This window comes from Photinus pyralis, unplaced genomic scaffold (genome assembly GCF_008802855.1).
Source record: "Photinus pyralis isolate 1611_PpyrPB1 unplaced genomic scaffold, Ppyr1.3 Ppyr1.4_LG1, whole genome shotgun sequence".
In the NCBI taxonomy this organism is placed as follows: domain Eukaryota; kingdom Metazoa; phylum Arthropoda; class Insecta; order Coleoptera; family Lampyridae; genus Photinus; species Photinus pyralis.
In genome coordinates, this window is record NW_022170249.1 from 35,623,380 (window position 1) to 35,650,850 (window position 27,471).

The following is a 27,471-nucleotide window of genomic DNA, read 5'->3' on the forward strand; positions in this document are numbered from 1 at the left end:
CCATCCCCTGAAGTTTGCTTGTCTCATATGCGTAACGGAATAAATTGGATGAAGTACTAATTGTTGTGAACACTCTCTCAAAATAATGAGCTTATACTTCCACAGAGTTTTACTTTCGACCTAACTCGATTTAGCAGCTTGGAAAAATATTTACGTTTCATGAAAATACATTAACAGTAATAAATGACATTGACTTGACGAAAGTTATTTTTAAATTTCGTTTTAGAGAAAAAAAACCGCCTTACGTAATGTGCATCCAAAAGTAGGTTATACAACTTTCCTTTAGATCTACGCTACATTCGAATTAAATTAGGTGGTTAATGTGGGGTTGGTTTTAGCAGTTGGCAAACTTTGTTAAAGCATCCTGCGTGGGTTCGCATTGTTGATTAACAGTTGGATCAAGAAGTTTGTGGCGAGGTATATTTTTGCTTTAAGCGAATTAAACTTGTGTTTTAGGTATTCCTGATAAAACGATAAATTAAATTAAGTGTACAATTTACAATTACTTCCAGTTTGCGTGTAAATAGGCACATAGACGGCTTCTACAAACTTTGTGCCTAATGCGGCATTGTTTGTAGCTACTTGTGCGTGTGATAGTAACGTGTTGTGTCACAATGGGTTTGTTACAGTTTGTACCCTCTAATAAACAATATATTGTAATTATTATACATACTCGTACAAATACCCATCCAATTGAGAACATGCGGAAAGTAAACCTTGTATCAATTAGAGAGATTCGAGTTGTTTTGCTTTGAGGTCCTGTTTCCGCAAAGCTAATTTAAACTACCCGATCTACAATGCACGAAGTTAACTAACATTTGAATACACATAATCTTGATATTGATTAACCAAACTTATAATGCACTACAGATACAGAACAGAACAGGATGTCGTGAATGGAAAATAATCACAGATTACATTATTAAGCTCAATTAATGTAAATAATAAACACTAAATCTTAGAATAGCGTGACATGGTCATGGAAACCAAGACCCTCAATACGAAATAACCGCCTAGACCGATTACTCTGAAGCGATGTAAATAAATAAAACTACGTTTAGTCTTGGCTATTTATAGATTTCTCAGGCTCCACTGTACGAATTGCGTCCGCTTAGTAAGAATTGATATGCGGAAAACTGCTCGACCTTGGCTTATTGGATCTTGGGTATATGAATTTTTGATATTTGGCATACTATGTAAAAAACGTTGATACAGTCAAACTTTAAAAATTTGAACCAGCGGAAGATACATCATTCCGAAAAGTATCAAAGAGAGATAGATAAATTTAAATACCGCACACTTTCCTTTCCATTCCCCAACACGAACAAATTTTTCCTCTTTCTGTTCTTTCATTAAGACATAAGCCTTGTTTTTTTCTGGTTTTTTAATGCCTCTTGGGAGGTCAAAATTTCATAGAATCACCTCTTTTGCCATCTACCAGGAGCTCTTCTTTAGGTTTTTTACTCACTTTACTTATAGTACCTTCATTATTCCAGATGAGGTCTCTTAAATACCCCGATGTTCTGACCGCTTTGTTTGTTTGTTTCAATTATTATTAAATTTATTTGGATTTTGTTAATGGCTCTTTCTTCTCAATATCTTCCGTAAAGATCGTGTTCCATTTATGTGAAAAATTGCTTCCAATAATTTCTTTATTTCTGTATTCACTCTATACTATAATTGTTACTTCGTATTTCTTCTGCCATATACTTACCTGGTTCCGATATGTACACTTGCAGACTTTCATTGTTTATTCAAAGCTTTCCGCTATGCATCTTCCAATTTCTGTTCAAGTTCCGTCAATAGTATCGTTCTCTATTATTGGTTTCGTAGTTGATTTTGATACAGTACCTTCGTGTTTTCACCTTCGGGTCTGACCGGAGTTTATATCAAGGAATACAGGTATCAGGAGAGCACCCTAGATTGTATCTTGAAAATGGAGCAAGATAAAGAATAGTGTAATATATATACAGGGTGTTTTTTTGGGAGCTTTAGTTAAAAGTTTCTGGGAAAGTAAAATAGGTAGGTTTTTGAAAATTTGTACTTAGGAGTTACTCTGAAGGCCGAATCGATGTAAAATATTTTCAAAATGGCCGCACTTCCGGAAACACCGGAAGTAGATAGTAACTTCGTTATTTTAAATGACAACCCCTATTTTTTATTGCATTTTTGGATTCTACGTGAAATTTCAGTTCTTTTGATACCCATATGTCGATATCTACCATTTATGGTTTTTAAGTTATGTTGACTTTATGAAAAAAAATGGCGGATGCAGATGGTACCTTTCTAATTGATTACTTGAAAACGGTTATAGTCATGGCAATCCATTTTTATCAGTGCATAGAGAATGAATAGGGCTTTCTTTTAGTGTACTTAAAAAAAATTAAGTTGCGTACAACCGCACCTATGGAGATCCAAATTTAAGAAATTTCAAAGTCCAAAAACTCAGTTTTTTTTTATGGAATGACCATGTTCTTCCTATTGCATGAGATAGAGAATCGAAATTGGAATATTTTGATACTACATGTTCCTATAGCTATCTTTAACATTTTCTGATTTATTCCCATTTCATTGAATTGATGCCATTTTTTTTGCATTTTCATTTTAGTAGTTGGCCATGATTTTATAACAATCGAATTTTAAACAAATCAAGAAAAGGATTCTTTAATATCATTGATTCTAGTCTAAATAATTCATTAATAAATAAGTCATTTATTAAGGACGGAAAATTTTTGAGAAATCTAGACAGAGTCGTTCAACTGAATTTCTTAAACAACGTATAAGTCTAAAAATTCAGAGAGGTAATGCGATATCTGTTCAATTCCATACAAAAAATGTTTCAACGAAGTTTTTTATATTTTACATTGAATTTATTTTGTTAATCTTGCATTTGCAATTCAATTCATTTTCTTAAATATTCTCTTGTAGAGCTTTGTATCACTTGTGCTTCAACGGTTTGTAGTGCATTTGGGGATACAACATTTCCAAAATTCATACAATTAGGATTAGTGTCACTAGAATTGTTTAAAATTCAATTGTTATAAAATCATAGCCGACTACTAAAAAGAAAATTCGAAAAAAATAGTGTCAATTCAATAAAATGGGAATAAGTCAGAAACTGTTAAAGATAGCTATAGGAACATGTATTGTCAAAATATGCCCATTTCGGTTCTTTATCTCATGCAATATTAAGAAAATGGTGATTCCATTTAAAAAAACTGAGTTTTTAGTCTTTGAAGTTTCATAAATTTGGATCTCCATAGGGGCGGTCTTACGCAACTTAACTTTTTTTGAAGTACACTAAAAGAAAGCTGTATTCATTCTATATGCACTGATAAAAATAGGTTGCCATGACTACAACCATTTTCAAGTAATCAATTATCAAGGTACCATCTGCATCCGCCATTTTTTTTCTTAAAGTCAAAATAACTTAAAAACCATAAATGGCAGATATCGACATATGGGTATCCAAAGAACTGAAATTTCACGTAGAATCCAAAAACCTAATAAAAAATTGGGGTTGCTATTTAAAATAACGAAGCTACTATCTACTTCCGGTGTTTCCGGAAGTGCGGCAATTTTGAAAATATTTTACATCGATTCGGCCTTCAGCGTAACTCCTAAGTACAAATTTTCAAAAACCTACCTATTTTACTTTCCCAGAAACGTTTAACTAAAGCTCCCAAAAAAACACCCTGTATACATAAGAGTCAGGAAAGTAGCACATTAGTGGAGAGAATATGTTGAATTTAATTGCGACTAAAGTAGTGTCATTTTTCTGACGAGCTACGAGTTTTGAATTCAATTTTACACGAAATCGTCCTTTTCATATAAAATTTCAATTTTCATATAGAACTTTTGATTATCAATGTGTCAGTTATTAGACAAACAGCAAGACATGCAAAATGGCAGAAAAAGGGGTCTGGTAAAGTGACAGCCGTCAGGTAAAGTGTTACTGCCACTGTCATGGACTTATCATAAACTTCATGATTTATTCTCAGAAACGAAACGTTGCATTAAAAATCTCTCAACGCTGCCTTGTAGAGCTTAAAAAGTGGCAATAAGAACGTGTTTTTTTATTTTTCTGTATTTGCTCAAATAACAGAAAAAAATAAAAACAAAATCGACAAATTTCGGTTGTTCAGGCATATCTTCGAAAGTAATCGGAATTTTTTGGTTTTCTTTATAGTGTTATAATAGCTAGAATTGCGCAACTTTTCCCTAATTTAACCAACGTCGTATCTTCTATAGTTTCAGAGGTAAAATCCTTAATAATTTCTCCTTGTACACATCCGGCATCTGCTATAAGAAAAACCCTAATAGTGATTTCAACTTTCTCAATTTGAGAGACACGATTGTTATTTTTTCCGAAACAGACCAAATCCCTTCAAGAAAGAAAAGCTTACAAAGTCTGTTTGAACAGATTACGCCGCACCCAGACGGTCGATAATTAAAAATTTAAAAAAACTTGCTACTTACAGTTTTTCCTCTAATAATCCAAATAATCTAGTCGTAAAAGCTTTGCAATATTCAGGCGCATTTAAACTTCACATCTTCTTTGATAAACTGTAAATGATTTGAACTAACTTGATAAATAAAATGAAAAATATTTAGTGGCTGCTCTGACGGTAGAAACTTTTAACTTTTAATGCAAGAGCACGCTTTTAGAAAGGTTTTACTAAGGTGCCAACCGCTTTGTTTATTCAGATTCGTACTAACAGACCGATTTAAAAACTTTCCACAAACTTTTACTACTTTGTTTGACGATAAGTTCAATCTGTTTATTAAGATTGCTTAACTTCTTCGGCACACATGATCTCGAAACAGACGGACTGAGTTGCTGAACGCCTGAGATTTAGCGCAAACAAAAGTTACACGCGCTTTAACCGTCGCGGAACTCACAGCCAGCAGCAGAACCGCTTTTACGTTGATTCCAGTGTTTAAGGAAACACCACGTCCACTATAAAATAGTCTCCTTCTTCAGGATTTTCAAAAACACCGCTAATCACAATTGGACTTGATAACGGCAGCGTCGGAGGAACGCGTCCTCACTTACGTCGAAAAAATGCACACAACGTAAAACATCCTATCTGTTAATTATCTCTTAACAGCTATAAAACACGTGCGCAAAGAGGTAATAATTACATAAAAAGCATCAATCTAGATATTCTATATCAAAGTTAATAGGATTAATGGGTTAAGTGTGAGAACACCTGGTGGTGATGTGTACGTATTTCTCGTTAAGCCTTGAAGACAACACGAAATTAGCAATAAAATGGTTTTCATGGTATTAAATGTTCAATTGGTGCCAGGCAGTGGTCTAATCTATCACGAATTGCTTAAAAAAATGAATTTCTTCTACAGGGGTGATAACATGTTACGTCATTGAAGTGAGCCTAATGAAAAGTACAATGCTATTTAAAAAAATTCAATTGTTTTATGTTACTCATTTGTTTTCTGAAATAAAACAACTGAACGCTGACTTTTACCGGGAAATAAAATATTAAATATCTACTGTATTCTATACATAATGGGCGCCTTGTATATTGTCATGAACTTCACATTACGATACACAAATAAACAGGTATAAAAAACCTCTTATTTTCCAGAATTCCTTACATTACCTCAACATTGCCAATTAACTGTTCATATTTCCTTATACGTCCTCATATTTCCCTAGATAATCTGTATCAAATGCGAGTTTTGCAAATAACGGGTGATCAAATACGAAGTAGTTTTTCCAATAGGGATTTTAAAATACTTTACATTTATGTGTTTTTCGTTCATTATTAGTCGACATTTCACCATGAATACACTTACCTACATCATAATAACTTTTACAAATCGTGAAAATTGATTACCAAAATCAGTGTTCAGTGAGAAATGTTTTTCGTGCTCTTCGACCATTTTGTGCTGTTCATAATCGTCCAACTGAACGCACCATTCGTGAAACAATCAATAAATTTTTAACAACTTTTTCATTATTGGATGTTCATCACCCGACCAGAGTGCGTAGAGGTCCAACTGCTGTTAATATTGCTGCTGTAGCTGAAACTGTACATGAAGACAGGAATCGATCAATTCGCCGTCGTGCTCGAGGTTTAGGTCTCTCGTATGGCACATTGTGGAGTATTTTGAGGAAAGATTTTGGTTTTAAGGCATATAAAAAACAGCAGACAGCAATTGATGCCGCTTGACCTTAGTTTGCGTCACCGATTTGGTTTATGGGCTTTGGAATGATCCGTTTTTTATCGCTATTTTTTGATGAATGGATACGTAAACAAACAAAATTGTCATATTTGAACTGATAAACAACCAGAAATGACTCACGAACTTCCAATACATCTTGAAAAATGTGCTGTTTGGTGCGGTATGTAGGCAGGCGGCATTATTGGACCGTATTTCTTTAAAAATGAGGAAGGACAGCGTGTTAACGTCAATGGTACAGAGCAATGATCGATGAATTTTTGTTGCCAAAAAATCAAAATATTGGTGTAGCCGACTTATGGTTTCAACAAGATGGTGCGACGTGCCATACAGCACACGAAACCATCGATTTATTGATAGAAATTTTTGATGAGAACATCATATATATATATCAAGAAATGGACCAGTGAATTGGCCATCAAGATCATGTGATCTAACGCCGTTAGATTAGTTTTTATGGGGTTATCTCAAGGCACTTGTTTATGCCGATAAACCACAAACTATTCCTGCATTAGAAGCGAACATAACATGCGTAATTAATGAAATTTCGGCCGAAATGCTTGTGCTTGAAAATTGGACCCATAGAATGGACCATAGAGTCGGTCACGGTCAACATTTAAAACAAATTACTTTTAAATATTAAATGTCATGAACCGAACTTACGTATCAAATACAATTTTTGAGTATTAGATTGAATTTAATGCGTTTTATTTAAAAAAAAACTTTCGGAAGCTCTTATTTGATCATCCTTTATAATATGAACCGCATGGGTTTGGTTGAGTCTTGTACAGGATGTTACACAGACGATGAGACGGCATACTTTGGGAATGTGTTGCTCTAGTCTAACTGAGAAGATCCATGTTGGATGTATTCTGACCACGCCAGACTTGGCTACGTTTAGAGCCGCCTCCCTTTACAGCATCCTTGGGTTCATCTCATGTTTGGGATGGTTTACGTGACGTTGAGGGGTCGACGACTGTAGTCAGGGCCCCAATTTAAGGCCTAGATACGCGTGGACCCTCTTATCGCAATCCAAAAAAACCGAAACACATTGTCAATTTCGAGAATTTTTTTAACAAACGTACCGAAGTCAGCCGTAGCCTACCGATATATCGGTAGGCTACGAGTCAGCTGGGGAGGATTAAAAAATATAAACCACATACAAAAATGGTATAGAACCGAAACTTTCCCAACTAGTTCAACAATATTCCGAAGGTAAACTTAGGACGTGGAAACTTTCAGTTTGTGAAATCGAAATTCAGGATCATTAAACTCGGCGACAAAGATCTCACACGATCACTCCAATTACACAAAAATTGAAATTCCACATTTCGGACATCAGATCCAATCGCATCAGTAGTATGTAATTTTTTTTCTAATAAGAACTAACCTACATTCTGTTCCGTAGCAAAAAATGTTCATTTCCATTCACGTATTTTTACGATACGTTATTCAAGTACAAACTTCCATACCAGAGACGTACCTATCCAATTAGTGTCTGTATAAAAATGCGACCTCGAATTCTATCCTATAGAAACTGCTGTAACTCTAGATCTTTTTTCGAAGCGTAAAAGCTTTGATAGGCCTCTTATTTTAGGACGCAACGCTGTCTGCTCCAATATTTATTCATAGACGTTTGCCGCAACAGATCTGATCGTGTACTATAATTTTGGCACGCTATCCAAACTCGAAATGAATCATCTACAATATATTCTATGAAGATGCTGATTTATGCGTCACCAGGTGCATAACATTTATAACAGTAATTGTTCGCATTTTTCAGTCTGCTTTTACCGCACTTAATTAGACGAATCATACTTCGTGGCGCTTTCTGTTTAAATCATGGATTAATGGTAGACTAGTGTTCTGTATATTTTTACAAATTTTGATCTGCATTTTTGTTGCAGGTGTGTGCCAAGGTCTTCGGAAACGCCTCTGCACTTGCCAAACACAAACTGACTCATAGTGACGAACGAAAGTACGTATGTACGATGTGTGGAAAGGCATTCAAACGTCAGGACCATTTGTGAGTAATTCCTAATTTTACGCATTGGATTACCAAATTTCTTTAGAAATGGACACATGCTGACCCATCGAAACAAAAAGCCTTACGAGTGCAAAGCGGAGGGATGCGGAAAATCGTACTGCGACGCAAGATCGTTACGAAGGCATACCGAAAATCATCACAGCTCTTCAACGGTTAGCACAAACACTACCACAATGTCACCAGCTCAAGGGGCAGCTTCTGGTGACGCCGCATCCCCACACGGTTCTAGTTGTATTCAATATGCACCACCACCTCCCTCAACATCAACGGGAAAAAGCCAACTTCAACAATTGCTGGCCACAGAACCGGCTAAGGTAACTACTCTCATGCACCAAACCCGTGGGAAAATATGGAACAGCATTCGCCTTCTCCAAAGGAGTTATTTGGTTAAATTCAAATTTACCATTCTTAAAGTACCACTTGGGCGCAGTCACGCGTTCACGAATTTTACTGAAGTAGGTTTCCATCTTTTTATATTCTCAGGGCGGGGCTTTTGACGTTCACAAACAAATTTTTAACATCACATCAAAACAGAAGTATTAGTACTCAATATACGTAAACACTTTTAACGTTTTCAATTGAGAGGCAGTTGATCCTTTTTTCGTTTGCATGTTCTTGACGTATGTAATTTATAATCAGCCCAATATTGATTTAACATCCCCCGTGTTATTCTTTGTAATTTAAAAACATTCTTTTAGTCCTTATAGACTCTCTGGGAAACGGTAAATTAACCTCACCGTTCTCATATTTATGAAACAATTTAATTTTTATCAAAATTTCTATACCAGCATCCCAGCCTTTGTTTGTATTGAACAATGAAAGAGAGGTGTTCGTTTTGTATTAAATGAATAGTTGTTTTTTAACGAGAGATTCAAATCCGACATAAAAGGGATTGTTGTACACAATAGGTTCACACAATGTTTCACATGAAATTGGAGAGGGTGCGTAGGTATATATGTAGATACGGCAGAGTAATTTAGAACGTTGTATCAATACATTTTCAATAGCACGTATTTTTTGCACAAAGCAACAAAATGTTTCAACCGCATCATTATATTGGAGCAATATTGCAGCAATATTGCTCTATTTTGAAAAGCAAATTATTTTCCTATCTGTTGATTACGAGCATAAGTGTGCTAGGGTCTCTTAAAGCTCGGTGCATATGAGCTGCAAATTAATCGAGACCCCGAGACTGTTTTCTATCGATATAGTTAAAGAGGTTGGGAGTAACGAGGCAGGGTATCCAATATTGCTAGCCCCATTACTCCCGTCTTTCTGACCATATTGACTGAAAACAATGTCGGTGTCCCCATTACCTTGTAGCTCATGTTGTGCACCGGACCTAATTTAGGTATTTGGACCGAACTCCAGGGAGATGAGAAAACACTAAAGAAGGTCTGGCGGATCCGAGAATCGGCTAAGCACATTTTTGCTGTGGCAGATCAGTAAATGCTCGAACTAGAGAATGCCCAAATAATGGTCAAAATACACCCTCTCTTGTTAGCAAAAATGCGATAAAAAGTTTATGTGAACTATACTATACAGGGTGTTACATGTAAGTATGTAAAAAAAATTGGGTGGTAGAGGGGATCCAAACAAGCACTTTTTCAAAGAAGTGGTGAAATTTCGACGAAATTTGGTATAGGGGGGTTTTTGAACATGAAAATCACGAATCTGAAATTAGTTTTTTTCGAAAATTCGAAGTGGTGAAATCATGGAAACAATTGAACATTGGGTTGGGAAATATTCAACAATATAACATTTTTTATACACAGCGCGCTATATATTTTTAGATATATTTTGAAAGAAAATGAAAATGTCTTAAGTTTTTATGCTATTTTCATATTCAGTTAGTCTCGCATACGGCTACATAAGAATACAGGAATAAGTGAAGGTGCAGATTCTGATATTGCACTATCTGAACTTAGGGTCAGTTTTTCAGTTAACCTTGCCTGAACACGCGAGCAATATAATGCTATGGCCCAACGTCGGGCGTCAAATAAATAATGATGTGTGCAATGGCATGCGGTCACACTCACAAAACACATCTGCCTAGCATTACCTACTAAAACTTCTAATCATGAATTTCCCAAAACACACTCGGCTCTCGCTATCAAGAAGAATCCTAATAATGACTTCGAATTACTTAATTTAGGAGGAGGAGGACTCAGTAGCATCGATCAACTTTCGAAAATTCCAAAAGAATCAAATACTCAAATTTTGTTTAACTTGACCACAAATAGAACAATGTGAACATGAAAATTCTATCTGGGTCGTACAATGGATTCAAATAAACACACAATCAATTGATGGACAATGACAATAAAAAAAAAATTCACAGATTTCGCAATCCTTGCAGCCATCGGAGACATTGGAAATGATAACCGTATAACCTATAAAGCCATAAATAACCCTTATTCACGCGGAATAATCTTCTCGCAAGCTCGCTCGTATCGCAAACGTAGACTTTCTGAATAATAAGCGGCGTAACATGCTTGAATACGATCACGAGCGATGTGCGAGGATTTTAAATTCAAATTACCAAAACCCCTGCGCACTGTTATGTAAGTACCGTATTGACAGTATCCCCGACCTGTCCTGAATCTACCGATTGCAGTCGAGTACGGTACTCGGTACAATCAACACTAGACGCGACACCACTGTCTTTTTCTACTCGGAAAACCTGGTAAATTCATATCCATATAAAACAAGCATTTCCAATGCTAAAACACATTCGCAGAAAATCATCAAGAAAAACCTGAAATAAAGAGGGACACAAGCTCGTTCTTACATTTACCTCACACGCGGGTGTACAATCTCTCTAATTTCCTTTCTGTTACACTGAACTCAATCACGCGAGGTAGTTTGTTGAATTAAAGGATAACATATCTTTCTTATAACTGTTCAAACGAGAAACTTTAAACTGTTGTTAATACGATAACGTTCTAAAACGGTTTCGTTATGCACTACAACTGCTTTTCCAAAATCAACGTAACTTTCTTCCGTAAACGAACAAACCGCATTAAACCACCCACATGACTTTAATTCAACTATATATGCACAGATTCTCTTCCCCTTCCTTCCAATAATCCATTAAACTCCTACTTCCGCTAATTTCAATTGTACCGCCCATATGGAACGCGTGAGATGTCTTCTTTTCCATAACAAAATTACGGGCAAAATATCGTGCCCCTGCGTCCTTTGTTACCAGCGCCAAACACACGTGCGTCTTAAAATAATTAACTTTCGCGATAATGCCGTCCGTATCGCACTCGACCAGAAATTCTTTAATTTTAAACAACGCAATTTTCACATCTTACACTTTAAATAAACAAATGTACTCGAATGATAAAATTAAGAAATTATGCACTTAAACACAATTCTAAAATGGAAAAATAGACACTTAAATAATAAATTCAGATGAAAGAAACCAATTCTGTGCTTATTGGTAATGAAATCCCACAGATTTAAATTAAATTAAAACATTCGCATATACAGGAAGACTCGTTTATTATTTCAGCCTGACGTTTACACAACAACAAATATATTTGTCTTCAAAGACATCAACTGTCAAATAAATTTTACTGTAAGGTGGAAACTTATCGTACTTTGTTTAACTTGTACCTCACTTAGCTAGTACAATTATTTCACGTTGACCTGTATAATGCGTGACTAATTTATTGGCATATCATTATTTTTCAAATTTACAAAAAAATGGCGTTCATTTCAAATTTTGGAAGTTTTGTGCTATTCGATTTCCAAAACTTGAAATAATCGCCATTTCGGTGTTGTAAATTTGTTGTAAAAGAGTTGTAGATGTTACACTGTTGATTCCAAAAAATTTGGATTTTTTGAAATCCGACTAGAATAATGGGGATATGGAGATTTCTAAAATAACCAAAAAAAGGTCCATAATTCGGAAACAAACACCAAAATGAATAAAATTTATTTTAAAAAAGTGTTAGTTTTGGCGAGTTTTATAACCCCTATTGCGTTGTGTAGAAACACTCTGTATATAGGAACATGTAATATCAAAATATGCCTATATTGATTCTCTATCAAATGCAATAATAAGAAAATGGTCATTTCATTTAACAAACTGAGTTTTTAGTTTTGAAATTTCTTAAATTCGGATCTCCATATAAAAGCGGTCTTACGCAACTTAAACATTTTTTAACTACACTAAAGGAAAGCCCTATTCTTTCTCTATGTAGTAGTAAAAGTGGGTTGCCATAATTACAACCGTTTTCAAGTAATCAATTTTCAACGTACCGTCTGCATCCACCATTTTTTTTGTGAACGTCAAAATAACTTAAAAACCATAAATTGTAGACATCGACATGTGGTATCAAAAGAACTGCCAGTTGAAATAACGAAGTTACTATCTACTTCCGCGGTGTTTCCGGAAGTGGCACAATTTTGAAAATATTTTACATGGATTCATCCTTTAAAGTAACTCCTAAGTGCAATTTTTCAAAAACCTACCTATTTTCTTTTCCCAGAAACGTTTAACTAAAAGCTCCCGAAAAAAACACCCTATACTGTAGTATTTGTACATGTTAATAAAACAAGTATTGATAGGTTACGATACTAGAAGAACGATTACAATTGTTGCATTTGATGAATTTGTGGAAAAATTAAGAAATTTAACCCATAGGGACTCGTGAAAAACGCAAAATACGTCTGGTTGCTTTGACTAATGCGCGTTGGTTGACGGCAGCCATAAGCAAAGCAATAGGTAATGTAGGTACGCGTTGACTACCCCCGCCAAGCTGCTAATACGGTACTAGCATTTAGTAATTAATTCACTCAACGGTACTAGCCTTATGGACAAACCATAACAGCGTAGTATATACACCCTTCCACTGACTGTAAATCAAGTCAATCTCACAAAATGCTAAAGTATCAAGCGAAAGTAAAATTCCTAACAATCAGAGTGTGTAGCCTAAAGGTGAAACCCGTGTTGAAACTGAAACAAGATAAGAAAGCTTCCTCAAGCTTGTGGAAATCAAAGATTCCTTCCATCCCAAATGGTTTTTCGTAGTGTATACGCAAGTTCACAACAAAAAATATTGAATCGCCAACCAATTACAAGCATATACCATTTTTTTTTCGAAATGAATGTACAGATTATCAATTATGTTTTTTGCCGTTTCCGCAAATTCTCTTGCAATTAGGTTATTCGTGTTCTTTGCGATTTCAACCAACAAACGTAACTACAAACGTCGACGTCGGTATGGGATCCCTTTATTATTCAATTATTGATCAGAGACAATTAAAATCTAAGCAGGGAAAAGTTAAAAAGATGTCTAAAAGTAATGGCACATCGGATTACCAATAAGAGATTATATTAATTATTTCACCGACTGAACGCAAAGTGCAGATGAATTATAAACAAACAGTCAGAACAGTTTGCAAGTCGAAGTAGATAAAATAGTTTGTGTAGCTGATTTTACTGAAACTCGAAAGTTTAATTACACTTCATATTTACATTGGCGAATCTATTTCCGCAAGTCATAGATTGAAGAACGTCGAAGAATTATTTACCTTAACCGATGGAGCGACGTTGACAGATATTACGTATATTAATTATTTAGGCCATTTTACACGTACCGCACAACCATTTCTCCAATTTATAACTTTGTCAACCTGGACATTATTATAGGGATAAACTTTGCGGTTCCGGCTAACTTAACATTATTTCCTAAGTATTACAAATGGCCGTCTGCAGTTGTGATTTAAAGCTGGGTATATTTTCCTTCGCGGTAAAAAATTAGATTTCCGAGAAGGAAGATATATTTCGCGAATCAGTTGCGTTGTTGCAATCGACTAATCGATGATATCTTTTTAGAGTGGCAACGGAGGAAACAACGATGGGTTGACCAAGCAGCAATTAGATTTAATTCATCAAATTATGGAGCAAACACAAAGACAATCACATACAGTTACAAAACCAGCAGCAAAACCGGCATCCAAACCAACGAGTAAGGCGCCAAACAAATTGCAAAAGGTGTGGACGTCGCAGGTTTGTCATTATTTGATACCATTTTTCCGTATATGAGATTATTTGAGGAAAGTCGATATCTGTTTTTTTCGGTTCTAACGATAAAAATGACAATACTTCGATGGCATCATTAATCTGAAATGTAAATTTTCAAAAATTTTCTTGCACCTCCTCGCCCTGTAGATACGTGCTACCCCGGGTCGTTTGACAAACAAACGCCTTTCTACATTGCTCACAGCTTTCATGGAATTAATAAATACAAATATTTTTGCTCCCTCTCACCGTTCCTACTTGCCCACTCAAGATGTAATGCCCCATTACAGCCCTGCACAGGATGCTTTCATTCCCATAGTCTCCTTTCATTTTTGTGTAAATTTGGTTTATTCTCGATTTAGTGTGGTAACTTTTGGTAAATCAGCATGTATGAACATGCATTTTTTTCAGAATGACGAGCTCTTTCAAAATATAAAATAAAAAATGCAAGTCCGTCCGTCGGTCGTGCCCTCGTGTAGGAGGGAGTTGCAATGAGAAAGTGTCATTTGTCTCACAAATTTCTTCAAATAAGTAGACATATATCACTCTTGCATAAAATAAATTTTGTTCTTTCAGTAACTAGTCACAATTTTACTGTAACAAATAATTTTTGTTACCTTTCGGAAAGTTGATTCTTTAATTCCCCTTATAATCTGAAAACCAAAACCCGATGCTCTGGTTTGATCACTCTCAAATAAATACTCATGTAAAATGACTTGTTTGAATATGTTGGTGAAAATAAAATCGTTCGAAATCCCACTTTTCTTTACATTGTTCGTGATTTAAAATATTGGTGTAATTCATTCAACAATTATAAAATAACATTTCAAGCTCAACTCGTGATCACGTTCCAAATCTAATTATTTATCTATGTTTTTTACTATTTATAATTACACCAACACCGGGTACATTTTCCTATTCAACAATTTACACACATCTGGATGCTAAATAAAATTTAACACACACAAAGGAATTATATCAATGGACTTAAGAATTAATTTCACAATTAATGGCAACAAAATGATCAAATTTATCATTCATAAAGAACAAACAAATTTGTTCACGAAATAAACTTCCTTGGGTCGACTTCTTCAGGAATGTTAAATTGATTTTGAGCATAAATTTCTATCCAAATTCCCCAAAACGATCGCCTCCTGTTTTTACACAATGCAAAAATTTCAAATTTTTCTAATATACAGTTGATTTTGTCCTTTTGAAGGGTTTTGAAAGATGATTGCTAGCAAAAGTACTAATTAATCGCCTTTAAACCTTTTACCAGTTTCCCTTTAATCTAGTATCTCATTGTCACTTGTTTTCTTTATTGTAACTAATAACCACTTCAAGTATAAACGCAAGGAAATGTCCTGTACTTTGACTTTTAGTTGAAAATGTTACGCTTCGGCTACCTTTGAACTGGTAATAGTGTGGCGTTTTGAAACTTATCTGCTTGTTCACTTGCTGCTTATCTGGAAGTACTTCATTCTATGGCATTTTAGTTCCGTTCTCTTTCACTATACAGCGGTACACGTATACAATTTTCCTATACTTGTAAATTTGTAAATTGAAAAGCAAATCTGTTACAAATCACATACTCTCCCATGAATCTCATTTTTTTATAATTGCACGTATTATTTAAAATTGTTCCTTTGCTATATATTCTTCTTGGACCTCCACAGCTGTCTCATTTCCACCACTCTCTTTTCCTTAATTGTCTTATTTGCGCATTTGCCCCATTGTTTCTATTTTTTCCTACCTCTATTTCCATCCTATCTCCCTTTTCCTTCCACCTCCCTTCCCAAATCTCATCATCTTCGACTTCTAACTCCATTCCTTTCCTTTTCCAATACGTTTCCATTTTTCCCATTTCCGCCCTCTTTTTCCAATGCCTTTCTCGCCAATCTGAGTAATACATGTATGCAGTCGATCGTTCTCCTCCCATTTCTGGAGCCCATTTGTGTTTCCTCCAGCATTCTCTTCTCTTTCTAGTCTTTCGTTCAGTAGCATTACATCGATTTTATGCGCAGTAGTCATTATAGTAATTTCCCCCACAATCTTTGCTTCCTCTTTTGAAGACCGGATCAACTATCCCCTCCTTCCATTCATCCCCCTTTTTTCGATACCTTGTTTATAGATTTCTCATCCGTTCCTTGAGCCCATTGGTGGAGAAAATCCAAGCTTCATTATCTATCTCGTTTCTCTCTGTCGCCTTCCCTTTCTTTAGTCTTTTTAATTGGCGCTTCCATCTCCTCTCTTGTTATCTCATCTCCTTCAACCTCCTCTCTTCTTACCTTGCTTATGAACAAAATATACATATACAAAATATATCTTGTTTTTCTACCAAATTGTTTTGAATATTTACCTCTGCGACTATTCGGGTCAATAACGAAATGTCAATAAATACAATTCGTGTAATTGTGGTTAAATAAACCACTTTTGCGTTAGGGTAAATTGTTTTATTGAAATGTTATAAAATTAAAGGACCGATTCATTAAAATAAGACCAAATACAATTTTGCGACAGATCACCAATATCAATTAAAACAAAAATAGTTACAGAAAAGTTTCGTCATAAGTTTTTTTTTATGTTCAAATTCCCGAACAGGGAATACGGTTTCAAAATGCGAAACACATAAAAACTTGGACTATAATAAAACAGCGACCATTCCCTGTAAACTTTTTAGTAGAACGTTTTTTACGAGTTTGTAATTACTTCGCCTTGTAATTAATCACTTGAATTTGAACATCACTAAACTAATTGGAAAGCAAAGTAACAACCGCAGGGTTGTTAGTGGTAGTTATGCTTGCGACAAATTAATTCCACAGGCCGAGCAAAAATGTAGATACGCAGCTTAAATTCCCCAATTAGTGAAATTGCGAATAAAACGGAATGTGATTAAATGAACAATATTTCCCTTAAATTGATAACCCGAATGTAGAATTTACAGGTAACGACTCCGCGCTAAATCTCCCGCTCTTTATTTCTTGCTCTGAACCCTTAGTCTACACGATTTTATTAATAAGGAAAAGGAACATTAACGCAGCAACAAAAACTGGACCACGCTCATTATTCATCGCCGCATTCAAAACTGAAGACAAACAGCCGCATCTGTAATTCGTGTTACCCTCATAGTATGAGCGATCTAAAGACGAAATTATAGCCATTGATCCTCATCACAGCGCTCACAAATCTCGCAATCGTATTTTATTCGTATAGAATAGCCACGCACTGATAGAATTTTCTGATCCGCTCGGAATTGGAATCTGTAATCCTATTCACGATTAAATCCAACCTTTATAATGCGTTTATCCAAAAAATAAACAAATTTGAAAGCTGCAGAAACGAATGTATGTTTGAAAACAAAGAAATATAGAGTTTGTTAAACGAAGCAAGATCATCCACACGGGGATTACATTTTTTACGGGACCTTAATTAAAATTGAAGCAAATAACAAAGTACAAATTGGTTTCGTCGATTGAGCGCCGTCTAGCTCATAATGATAGACATGGGAATGTGTACAGACAACGGCAAGCCGCGTATGAAGTTGGTTTATGGCTTACAACTGCGTCATAAGCTTGATTGTTCGTTGGGAAAAAGAAAAAACCATACGAGTGGTGCATTTCCATTTTTAGAAAATGCCCTAAAACAATCATGTTTAGTTTACTTTTACCTCCGCAGAATATTTGTATGAAGTGTTCGAATACAATGAGGTAACAAAGAAGTGAGATTTGAAGAGACAAACTTCAATGGTACACTAAAAGTTCTGCATTGAAAAAACCTCAACAGTGTTAGCAGGGTTACTACAGCAAAACCTTCCATGAAAATGTATCATGATGCTGCAATAAATATTAGGATTCGGGTATTTTCGGATAATTATTGTTAAATATCAAAACAAAACACGTTCTTTTGTATTTAGTTAAAATGGCAACACCTAGCATCTGTATAAGCATAGTATTAAGCTATACTATTTTCAGTGGTATATGTAGTGATGTGGATTGTAAAATAACGATTTGTAAGTTACATCAAAAACTGTTATATTACGCCTAACTTACAAGAGGTCGGCTTTTTTATGTAATTTATGCCTTTTATGAAATTTACGTAACTTACGTTTTTTATTTAAAAAACCGTCATTTTTGTAAAGTTACATAAATGTAATACCCATTTGATACATTTTGATCGGTACTACCATAGACCAACAACAGTACTACCAACGTAAACGATTAACCGTTGCATCTAGTTTGGTGTAATGAAGATGCTACAGCATCTAATTCGCGATCTGGAACTTCTTCTTCCAAAAGACGCGTGATGGCGAAATACCTCCTGTTTGGGTATTTTATTTAATACACCAAAATATATAATTTAACAAGTGTTTTTGTTTTCAAACACTCACAAAATTCAAAAAGGTTTATTGAATATTTAAAAAAAACATAAACTACGGGTAATTTTACTGTAAAATTACCGTTTAAAAAAAATGGTAAGTTACATAAATTACATAAAATACCATAAAAAAAATATAAACAATTGGTAATTTTACACGTAATATTACGCACGCACAAAAAACGTGTAATTTCACATCACTAGGTATATGTGTCTCAAGTAGCGTGCACTTGTCTTGTACATTAAGAGAAGCTATATGTAACGTTTTCTAAATTTTGCTTTATTAAATCTTTTCTAAACAAGTTCATTTGTTTAAACTCCGGTGTTGTTAAGATCAATAGGTTATAGGCCCAGAACGTCAGTAGTACGCGTATACGGAGTTCAAAATCAGTTTTTTAGAACGTTTTTGGTAGGCCGTTAAGCGACCACGCATGTAAAGAAGAACTTCAAGACACAAATCGAAAAGTTGGAGGGATCGCCCAACTGGTCGAAATGGAAGAGGCAAATCGAGCTGGTGGTCAGCGGGTAGATGGAGTTATTTTTCAGCGACCAAGTGATTTATCAGAGATTGCGTCTCACATCGCACGACTACGGAAGAACTTTCAGGAGCTCAATGTGAGCTGAAAAGACTAGTGGGAGCTGAATTACAGGATCTATTGCTGAATAGTCGTATATGTCAACACTGCCATCGGAATTTTTAGAATTCAAAAGCATCGAGAAATCGGTGCCAGTGAATGACCGAACTATCAACAAATTGACAGAGCGTTTGTGGTTGACAGAAATGCGCTTACCAACAAAACGCGATGACTCTGGAGGCTTGGTTACAAAGGATACCGAATTGAACGAATATGTCAACGCCTAATCGTGAGCGCAAAATGCAAATGCTTCCGTGTGCACAGTAGAAGGTGTTTCGGACGGTGATGTTTGGTTACCTGACCTCCCGCACATCGGTGCACATGGCAAAATGAAAAGAACATTTTGTTGAGTACGCTGCATTTGCCACAGCAAAATAAGTGCAATAGGCAAAATGAATTGCACATGGGAAAAACACAATAAATGTCGAAATGAGAATCGCAGGGCAGTAGAAACCATCGACTTTACATATATAAAGTCAATGTGGAAACGAACAAAGGCGGCAAAATTGGGACAAAAAAAGCTTACCCGGTCGTATCGTGATTTCGTGCTGTTTGCCGAATGCATTTCGACTCCGGATAGCTACAGTTCAGCGATGGAGAGTGCGTCATTAGACGAAAACAACACCTGGAAACCCGAACTGGTCGAGTTACCAATTGGACAGAAGGTGATAGATAACCGGTGGGTCTTGTGTGTCAAAACGAGAGCAGACGGAAGTTTCGATCACTACAAAGCCAGACTCGTGGCTAAGGGCTTCCTCTAGTAGCACGGACAGGATTATGATGAAACTTTCAGCCCACCTGCTCATTTTGATACGGTGAGAACAGTCTCTTAAGTGTTGCGGCTTGTGAAAAACTAGAAATTTCGCAGTTTGATGTTAAAACCGCATTTCTGATGAATGGCAATTTCTTTGAAGAGATGTATACGAAACAGCCTGAGAGTAGGGATCACGTGTGTTAAAAACAGGCTTGATCTTAACCAAGCTCCGCGGTGCTGGAATAACAGATTTGTGGATTTTATGCAGAAGCAGATTTCAGTGTAGTAACGCGGATCCTTGCCTTTCTGTGCGGATAAAGAACAAAAATAAATTGATAATCTGAAATGAACTGAAAAGTGAATTGAAAACCTCAGCGGGTTCATTGGGCTGTTTCCTCGGTATGCAAATGATGCGTTTCGGTTCGGTTTTTGATTGCCAGAGTGCATATTATATGGGAACAAAATCTTAAAAAAATGTCGGATGAACACTTGTAATGCGGTAGCGATTCCATATGAAAAGAATAATGACAGGCGTAACGAAGTCGAACCTGTGGTAATCAATAGTGTGCCCTTACCGGGAAGCTGTTGGGCATCTAATGTATTTGAGTACAGCAACCAGGTCGGACATTGCTTACGCGGTCAGTGTTGTATTCAAATTCAAAACCGTCAAATTGGGGGGTTAGTACGAGGTGATCCCGCAGTGGCGTATTATACCAGTTTTCTGGCGGTGCAATCACTTGAAGCAGCCCACTACCGAGGCAGAGTACGTAACAAGTGAGGGTGCTAAGAGGTGATTTGGTTACAACGTTTCTTGAAAGAAGTTAGTCACATTAAAAGTTATTAGAAAAGGATAGCAATTCGCAACTGAAATTTACTGCACAATTCATATTAGCTGTCTAAAACGTCCTGCCTTAGCTTTTCGATCTGTCAGAATTTGACCATTAAACTAGGTACAGGCTACCGGTGGACATTATAACAAAAGGTCGATTAACCGTCAACTGACGTCGCCTGAATATTAAACCACTCGATTTTTAAAATGAGTCATTCCCTAATAGTAAGGGAGCCCAATAGAGGATTTTGGCATTCACTCAAGCGCGCCAGATTAGCATAAAGGGAGACACCCCGCTGAGTACCTCCACCATATATCAACCCTTAATGTAGAATCGTGGATCTAGGACAGGTCATCATAACAGTAAAAAATCCATAGTTAGAAATATTCAAGCGCGTTAGATTAAAGTAAGACGTGGGTTGACCACGTGTTGAAAAGTATCATTTCAATAATATGACGTTTTGGGTGTGATGTAAGGGAATGGGAAGGTCACAAACTTGCAAAAAAACGTTACCTTGAGCTTCTCGAGTGCGTTTTTATTTTGAAGGAAATTATTGAAGAATATCAGAAGAAATGTAGTCTGCCAATTTCCACACTCCGAAGTATAACAAATTGTCAATAAAGTTCAAAGCGTTCATCAGTTGAAGCATGTCAGTCGACTGAGATCATAGGCGGTCATGTCATAAATTATATCTACAACGCTCTGGCTTGTTTTGTTTGGGTTTTACTATAATAGTAGTGTTTTATATATAAAATTTTGAGAGTTTAATATTTACTACGATTCAAGTCTGAAACAATAAAACAAAGTGTGTGACGCGCTCTAATTAATCCCGTTTTCTATTCTTCCGTACAGCCTCCCCCCACCATATAAACCGGCAGATTAACATACTTCCAATATCAGAGACACGTGGGGTATGAACACTATCCATATCTGACCCGCTCGAGCATTTTCATGTGACTATTTTTTGTGTACATTATTCAAAAAGTGTTGACGCGCCTCCCACCGGTGGGAGGATGTATCATATAACTTCTTTTCCCTACCACGCTCGAGTAAATCCCCATTTAGCATCCCTACTACAAGTAGGTACACGCGATTCATAGTATACCGGTAGACAAAATTATTGCGGGTCTGACTTATAATAAGCTAGTAAGAAACCCAATAATCTGAGCGTGAGAAAGACATAACTTTACCAAGGTTGACACGAGCCAGTATTACACTAAAAAATAAAACGAGTGATGCATTTTGTAAGTTGGTAGTTTCTGTTGTCTGTTAAACTGTCGAACTGTCATTAGCTGCTAATGTCAAAGATCCAAGCGTGAAACCGTTTAATTTATTTCTGTTGTCAGTGCTGGATATATCAACTTTGCAAAAACTTGGTGCCGTTTTATATTTTCCCTGTGTGTGGTTATCTTCAAACACAGCGTCATATACCACCTTCTTAGGTATAATGAATACAGTACCTATAGTTTGTTGTGTATTCTCTCATTATACACTCACATAATGCTTATTGGGTTTCTTTCCAGATTATTATAGGTCAGACCCGCAATATTTTTTTTCCATATGTGTATAGGTATATCTGTTCAACGGGGTAAAGTTCACAGGCAAATTATCTACTCCATTTAAGTCAATGCTTTCGAAACGCCTCTAATGATAATAATAATAATAAATATGCTTTATTATGCAGTATATATGCAGCATAATCTCAGGGCGAGGTTCAGCAACGCTGTTCTTCCACCTAAACCCTGAATTAAATAACAAATAACAACAAAAATGTTGCTTATTACTAACTAAACCTATCATTCTGTGATTCTAAATAATATTTTACTAAGCATCCAATCCAAATCAAAAATATAATAATAAAATTAATACAAAAGAATAAAGTGAACGGAGTTTACGAAGCTATAATAACTTAAGCAGTAGAATTAGTTTCAAATATAAATATGCTCAAATAAGAATATGCTCGTCCATTAACATATTACGAATTTTGACTTTAAACGTTTTTTGAGAACTATTTACTAACTCGGTTGACAAACACATTATATGAAAATGACCTTTGAAATAAAGCAGTAGAATGGAGGGGGGGGAGAAATTTTTTCACGAAATCTTGTATTAATATCAATGTTGTGCACGTCAGTTCTAAATGTAATGGTATTATATAAGTATGGAGAGCTTTTATAAATAATAATTTTAAGACAGAACAGTTGCAGTTCCCTACGGTGATGCATAGAAAGCCAGTTGGCATCTTTTAACTTGTGGCTAATATGTTCGTATTTACGTATTCCATACAGGGTGATTCCTATAGTACCTGCCACCGTTTGGGAGCGTGTAGGTGGTGCGTAGGGGAGTATNGGTTGTAGTCAACACACAGTGTGGAACATCGCCAACAACAACAACTTACACCCCTATAAGTTTAAGAAAGTGCAAGAGTTACGGCCGGGTGACCATGAAAGGAGGCTGGAATTCTGCAACTTAGTCGTCCAGGAGGAAGAAGCTAATCCGAACTTTCTGAGGAGCGTGCTAGTTACTGACGAGAAAGGATTCTCAAGAGAGGGGACCTTCAACCCTCGTAACAGCCACTACTGGGCGGAGCACAATCCTCATGAAACGTTTACGCGAGGATACCAGGACAAGTTTTCTTTAAACGTTTGGGCTGGCATCCTGGGGGACAACCTACTGGAGCCTTACATCCTCCCTCCGCGTGTAAATGCCCATAATTACCTGATTTTCCTGCGCGAGGTGCTACCAGAACTTTTAATGGATGTTCCAGTGAACTTGTACTGGGACCACTGGTTCCAGCACGATGGGTGCCCTGCTCACTACGGGCGGCAGGTGAGGGAACACTTGGACTAAACCTATCCGGACAGATGGATCGGCCGTGGAGGTGCGGTGGAGTGGCCTGCCCGCTCGCCCGACATCACCCCATTAGATTTTTACTTGTGGGGTGTGATGGAAGCGCACGTCTACGAGACTCCCGTCGAATCCGAAGAGGACTTAATTGCGCGCGTCGTCATGGCCGGAGAGGCTGTTGGCCAGGACATAGGAGTCTTCACGCGAGTTCGAGGGGAGTGGTTGGCTAGATGTAGGAAGTGCATTGAGAACAACGGTGGCCACGTTGAACACTTGTAAACGTTATTGCTTTGGACTGTCGTTTTCCCTCCTTCCCTCCCATGTCGCTTCCTCGCGCTAACTCGCTCTGCATCGCTCCGCGCGAAACGTCGGTCGGTTGGGTTGCCTACATACAGGCATGAAATTTCAGAAGATAAATTTGGTTCTGGCGCCCTTATTTTGGATTTCCGACCCCAAGTGTCCTATATGAAAAGACTTCCCCTAGGCACCCCCTATACGCTCCCAAACGGTGGCAGGTACTATAGGAATCACCCTGTAGATAAAACGTAGACATGAATTTTGTACTCTCTGTATTCTAGTAGAGGTAAGTTTATCTATGGATGGGTGATAAACAGGAACACAATAATTAAACTGAGACAACACAAATGCTTCACAAAGTCTTATTCTAGTTTTAATGGTGAGAAAAGATCTTTGCCCGTAAAGTATCCGCAAATGCGAGTATGCACGCGAAATATAATTGCTAATTTGGGTTGTATATCTAAAGCTATTATCCAACCATAGCGCTAAGCTTTTAGCTTTGTCGGAAATACGAATTGTGGAAGAACCGATTTTAATTAAAGGAGTCATATTTAAGTTAGCAACATTATTCTTACTACCAAACAATAGAAACACCGATTTGTGTGGATTCGCTTTCAGCTTGAGCTTCCGTGATAATGAATTGAGCAGCGATAGTTCCGAATTAATGATATGAATAGCATTGGGTAGCTCAGACATGTGAAACGAATAATAAATTTGCATATCATCGGCGTATGAATGTACTGAGCACTTAGTCACAGAACTCACAAGTTGAGATGTATATAGCGAATATAGCAGGGGTCCGAGAACCGACCCTTGAGGCACCCCACGCCGATAAAAAAATGAATGAATAATGTGTTGACCGTTTTTAACAAAAATTATTTCCATGATCAAATGTAGTTTACGGTTACCCAATTGGTGTCGCACCTTTGCTTGAAATGTATCGCAACGTTCCAGAATGTACAGGGTGTAGCATCTAAGACCCCTCGGATCATAATTCCATTACTATGAAAGATACCGCAAAAAGTCTTAAGAGCATAATTGTAGGCAATCACCGCCGGTATGTTTCTAAAATATTTTTGAACACCAGGAACGTGCTCTATTCCAGTGGCGTATCAAACTTGCCTTTTTTTAAATGGAACCACTGATTTGGAGCGTACTTGAAAAATACTTATTTTTTTATGTAACATGTTATACCCCTTACTTTACAACTTTTTTCGTCAAAATTTAACAGGTAACTGAATAATGATCCGAGGGGTCTTAGGTGCTACACCCTGTATACTACAGGGTCACTATGCAAATAGTGGATATCACTCTCCTCAAATACTTTAGTAGGTAATTTGTTTTTCAAAAACTGCCAATCTTAATTTACATTGTTTTTGTTTGCTGTCGATAATGAAATTATATGCATCTGATTTGTTACAGTCGCAAGGTAGTTTATCAAATAAAACCAGTACTGGTGGATCAACGCCAACAAAAATTACCACCACAACTTCCACTTCGGTCCCAATTAATTCTGCTAACAAAACAGAATCAAAGCCGGTGGAATGCAATCTGTGTCACAGAAAATTTAAAAATATACCTGCGTTAAATGGCCACATGAGACTACATGGTGGATATTTTAAAAAGGTGAGCGCATTTAATCTCTATTCGTTGTACATGTAATCCTGCAGGATGCCGAAAATAAGAAATGTGAGAAGAAGGATCCAAGTGGACCTCCACTGCAAACAGCAAGTGTAAGTGTACGGGCGCTAATAGAAGAAAAAATTATAAACAAGCGCAGCACCAATCCGCCTCCGCCAACCAACGGCGAAGACACAACGCGGAGTGGGGCGCCACCGCTTTTCCCTCTAACTGTGCATTCCTCAAATAATTCCAGCGACTTGGATTCAAAAATCACCTCATTTGTCGTACCTGCGCCTCCACAACAACCAACCGAAAAAGGACGAAGACACTCGGATGCCGACGCGTTTACAATACCGAAACAGCCCAACACGCAGCAAGAAGCGGAAGCATTAGCTGACCTCATTTTGAAAAAGGGAAAGGTTGCGGTAAAAAGAACTACATCCGATCCCGGGCAACCTACCCAGCAAGTAATACAATTACAAACCGGAGAATCACTGACTCTCACCGGTGTTACATATCAATCTGAAGATAGCTCGGGATATTTCTCGCAAAGCTTACAAGACGAAGTGTTCACTCAAGTGCAAGACACAATGTTATTACAAAGTGTCGACGCACAACACCTTACTTCGATTCAATTCCGAACCGATTCCCTCCTGCATGAACAAAGTGAGGATCAACTGCACGACATTGCCTCTCTAGAAGACTACGCCAGCGTGACCGCAAGTCTTCAGGAGACTGTTCAATCACCATCATACCAATCTAATCACTCGGTCAATCAAGACTTACAGGCGGTGCTCGACTCTCCTTTGCCCGAAAGCTTGGCAGAATTCAGCACATTTCATTCTGCCACAAATCTGGACATTCCATCCCCCGGTTATCAAACCCAATCTCCCGCTCAATACACGGAATCTCCACATACGTCCCTTACTGCTCAATCTCCCCTACAATCCCCTCTAATTAGACACGATTCGCCCGGGTTTGCATATCCAACTCCGCCCGCCAGTCACGAAGGCCGAAGTCCTTGCTTTGGACAAAACACGATACTTCCCATGGTCTCGCCCAAACAAAACGATTTCACGCAAGTCGGCGGACGGGAACTAGATGAACCTCCGCAAGCATCTTCCCCTTTATCGGCGGCATTTTTTACTTCGACAATGTCTAGTTCGGCAGCCGTGGAAGAGGCTTTAGAAGAAGTCCTGCCTGGAGAAAGCATATCAACCGACGATATTTACCCGCTCACCAACTCACCAACGCCACAGTCACCACTTTCCGTCGGCCTTACACCTGTCGCTTCGCCATTATCCAACATCCCAGCATCATCGGTATCTTCTCCTCACCCTTCAACCACGTACACTCCGTCCCCTAGCAACGTTACGTTTCCACTATCGCCACATTACTCCTTTCAATCGCAAATGATGCCAAACTCGGACGATCCCCTACTGTCAAGCAGTCCAAAAGACACTAAAAAAAAGTTTGAATTCAATGGCCTTCCTTTAAAAGTGATAAGTAGTAACGGATTAATCGACACAAATTTTACCGGAATTTTGGTCGAGAGTAATGGCGAACTAAAACTGGTACAAACAAATGGTAATGCGCTACAAACAAAAAATATAGTCGTAACTGGTGCTTCATTACTACACGCACAAAATTTTTTAAACAAGGATATACAATTAAAAAACGGAGAAAGGATACCGAAGGTTACACAAACGCACACCAACCTTCCAATAAAATTTGCCGGGCAAAGAGAAACGTTTAAACAAGATGGTACCGATGTGTTTATCAGTCCCAACATGTAAGTACATAAGTCTTTTACGGTGCCC

At 37.1% G+C, this 27,471-nt stretch overlaps 1 protein-coding gene across 7 annotated transcripts in view; it reads left to right on the plus strand.

Annotated features, from left to right (window-relative positions):
• LOC116160483 overlaps positions 1–27,471 on the plus strand; it is a 321,930-nt gene that overhangs the window by 285,112 nt on the left and 9,347 nt on the right. For 6 of the 7 annotated variants that reach the window (XM_031473685.1, XM_031473680.1, XM_031473683.1 and 3 more), the window contains 5 exons: positions 8,115–8,233; positions 8,280–8,568; positions 14,106–14,279; positions 25,451–25,654; positions 25,699–27,443. In XM_031473685.1, the coding sequence (XP_031329545.1) occupies positions 8,115–8,233; positions 8,280–8,568; positions 14,106–14,279; positions 25,451–25,654; positions 25,699–27,443 (2,531 nt within the window). The remainder of the gene's footprint in view (positions 1–8,114; positions 8,234–8,279; positions 8,569–14,105; positions 14,280–25,450; positions 25,655–25,698; positions 27,444–27,471) is intronic. The other variant, XM_031473681.1, reaches the window with a different exon arrangement.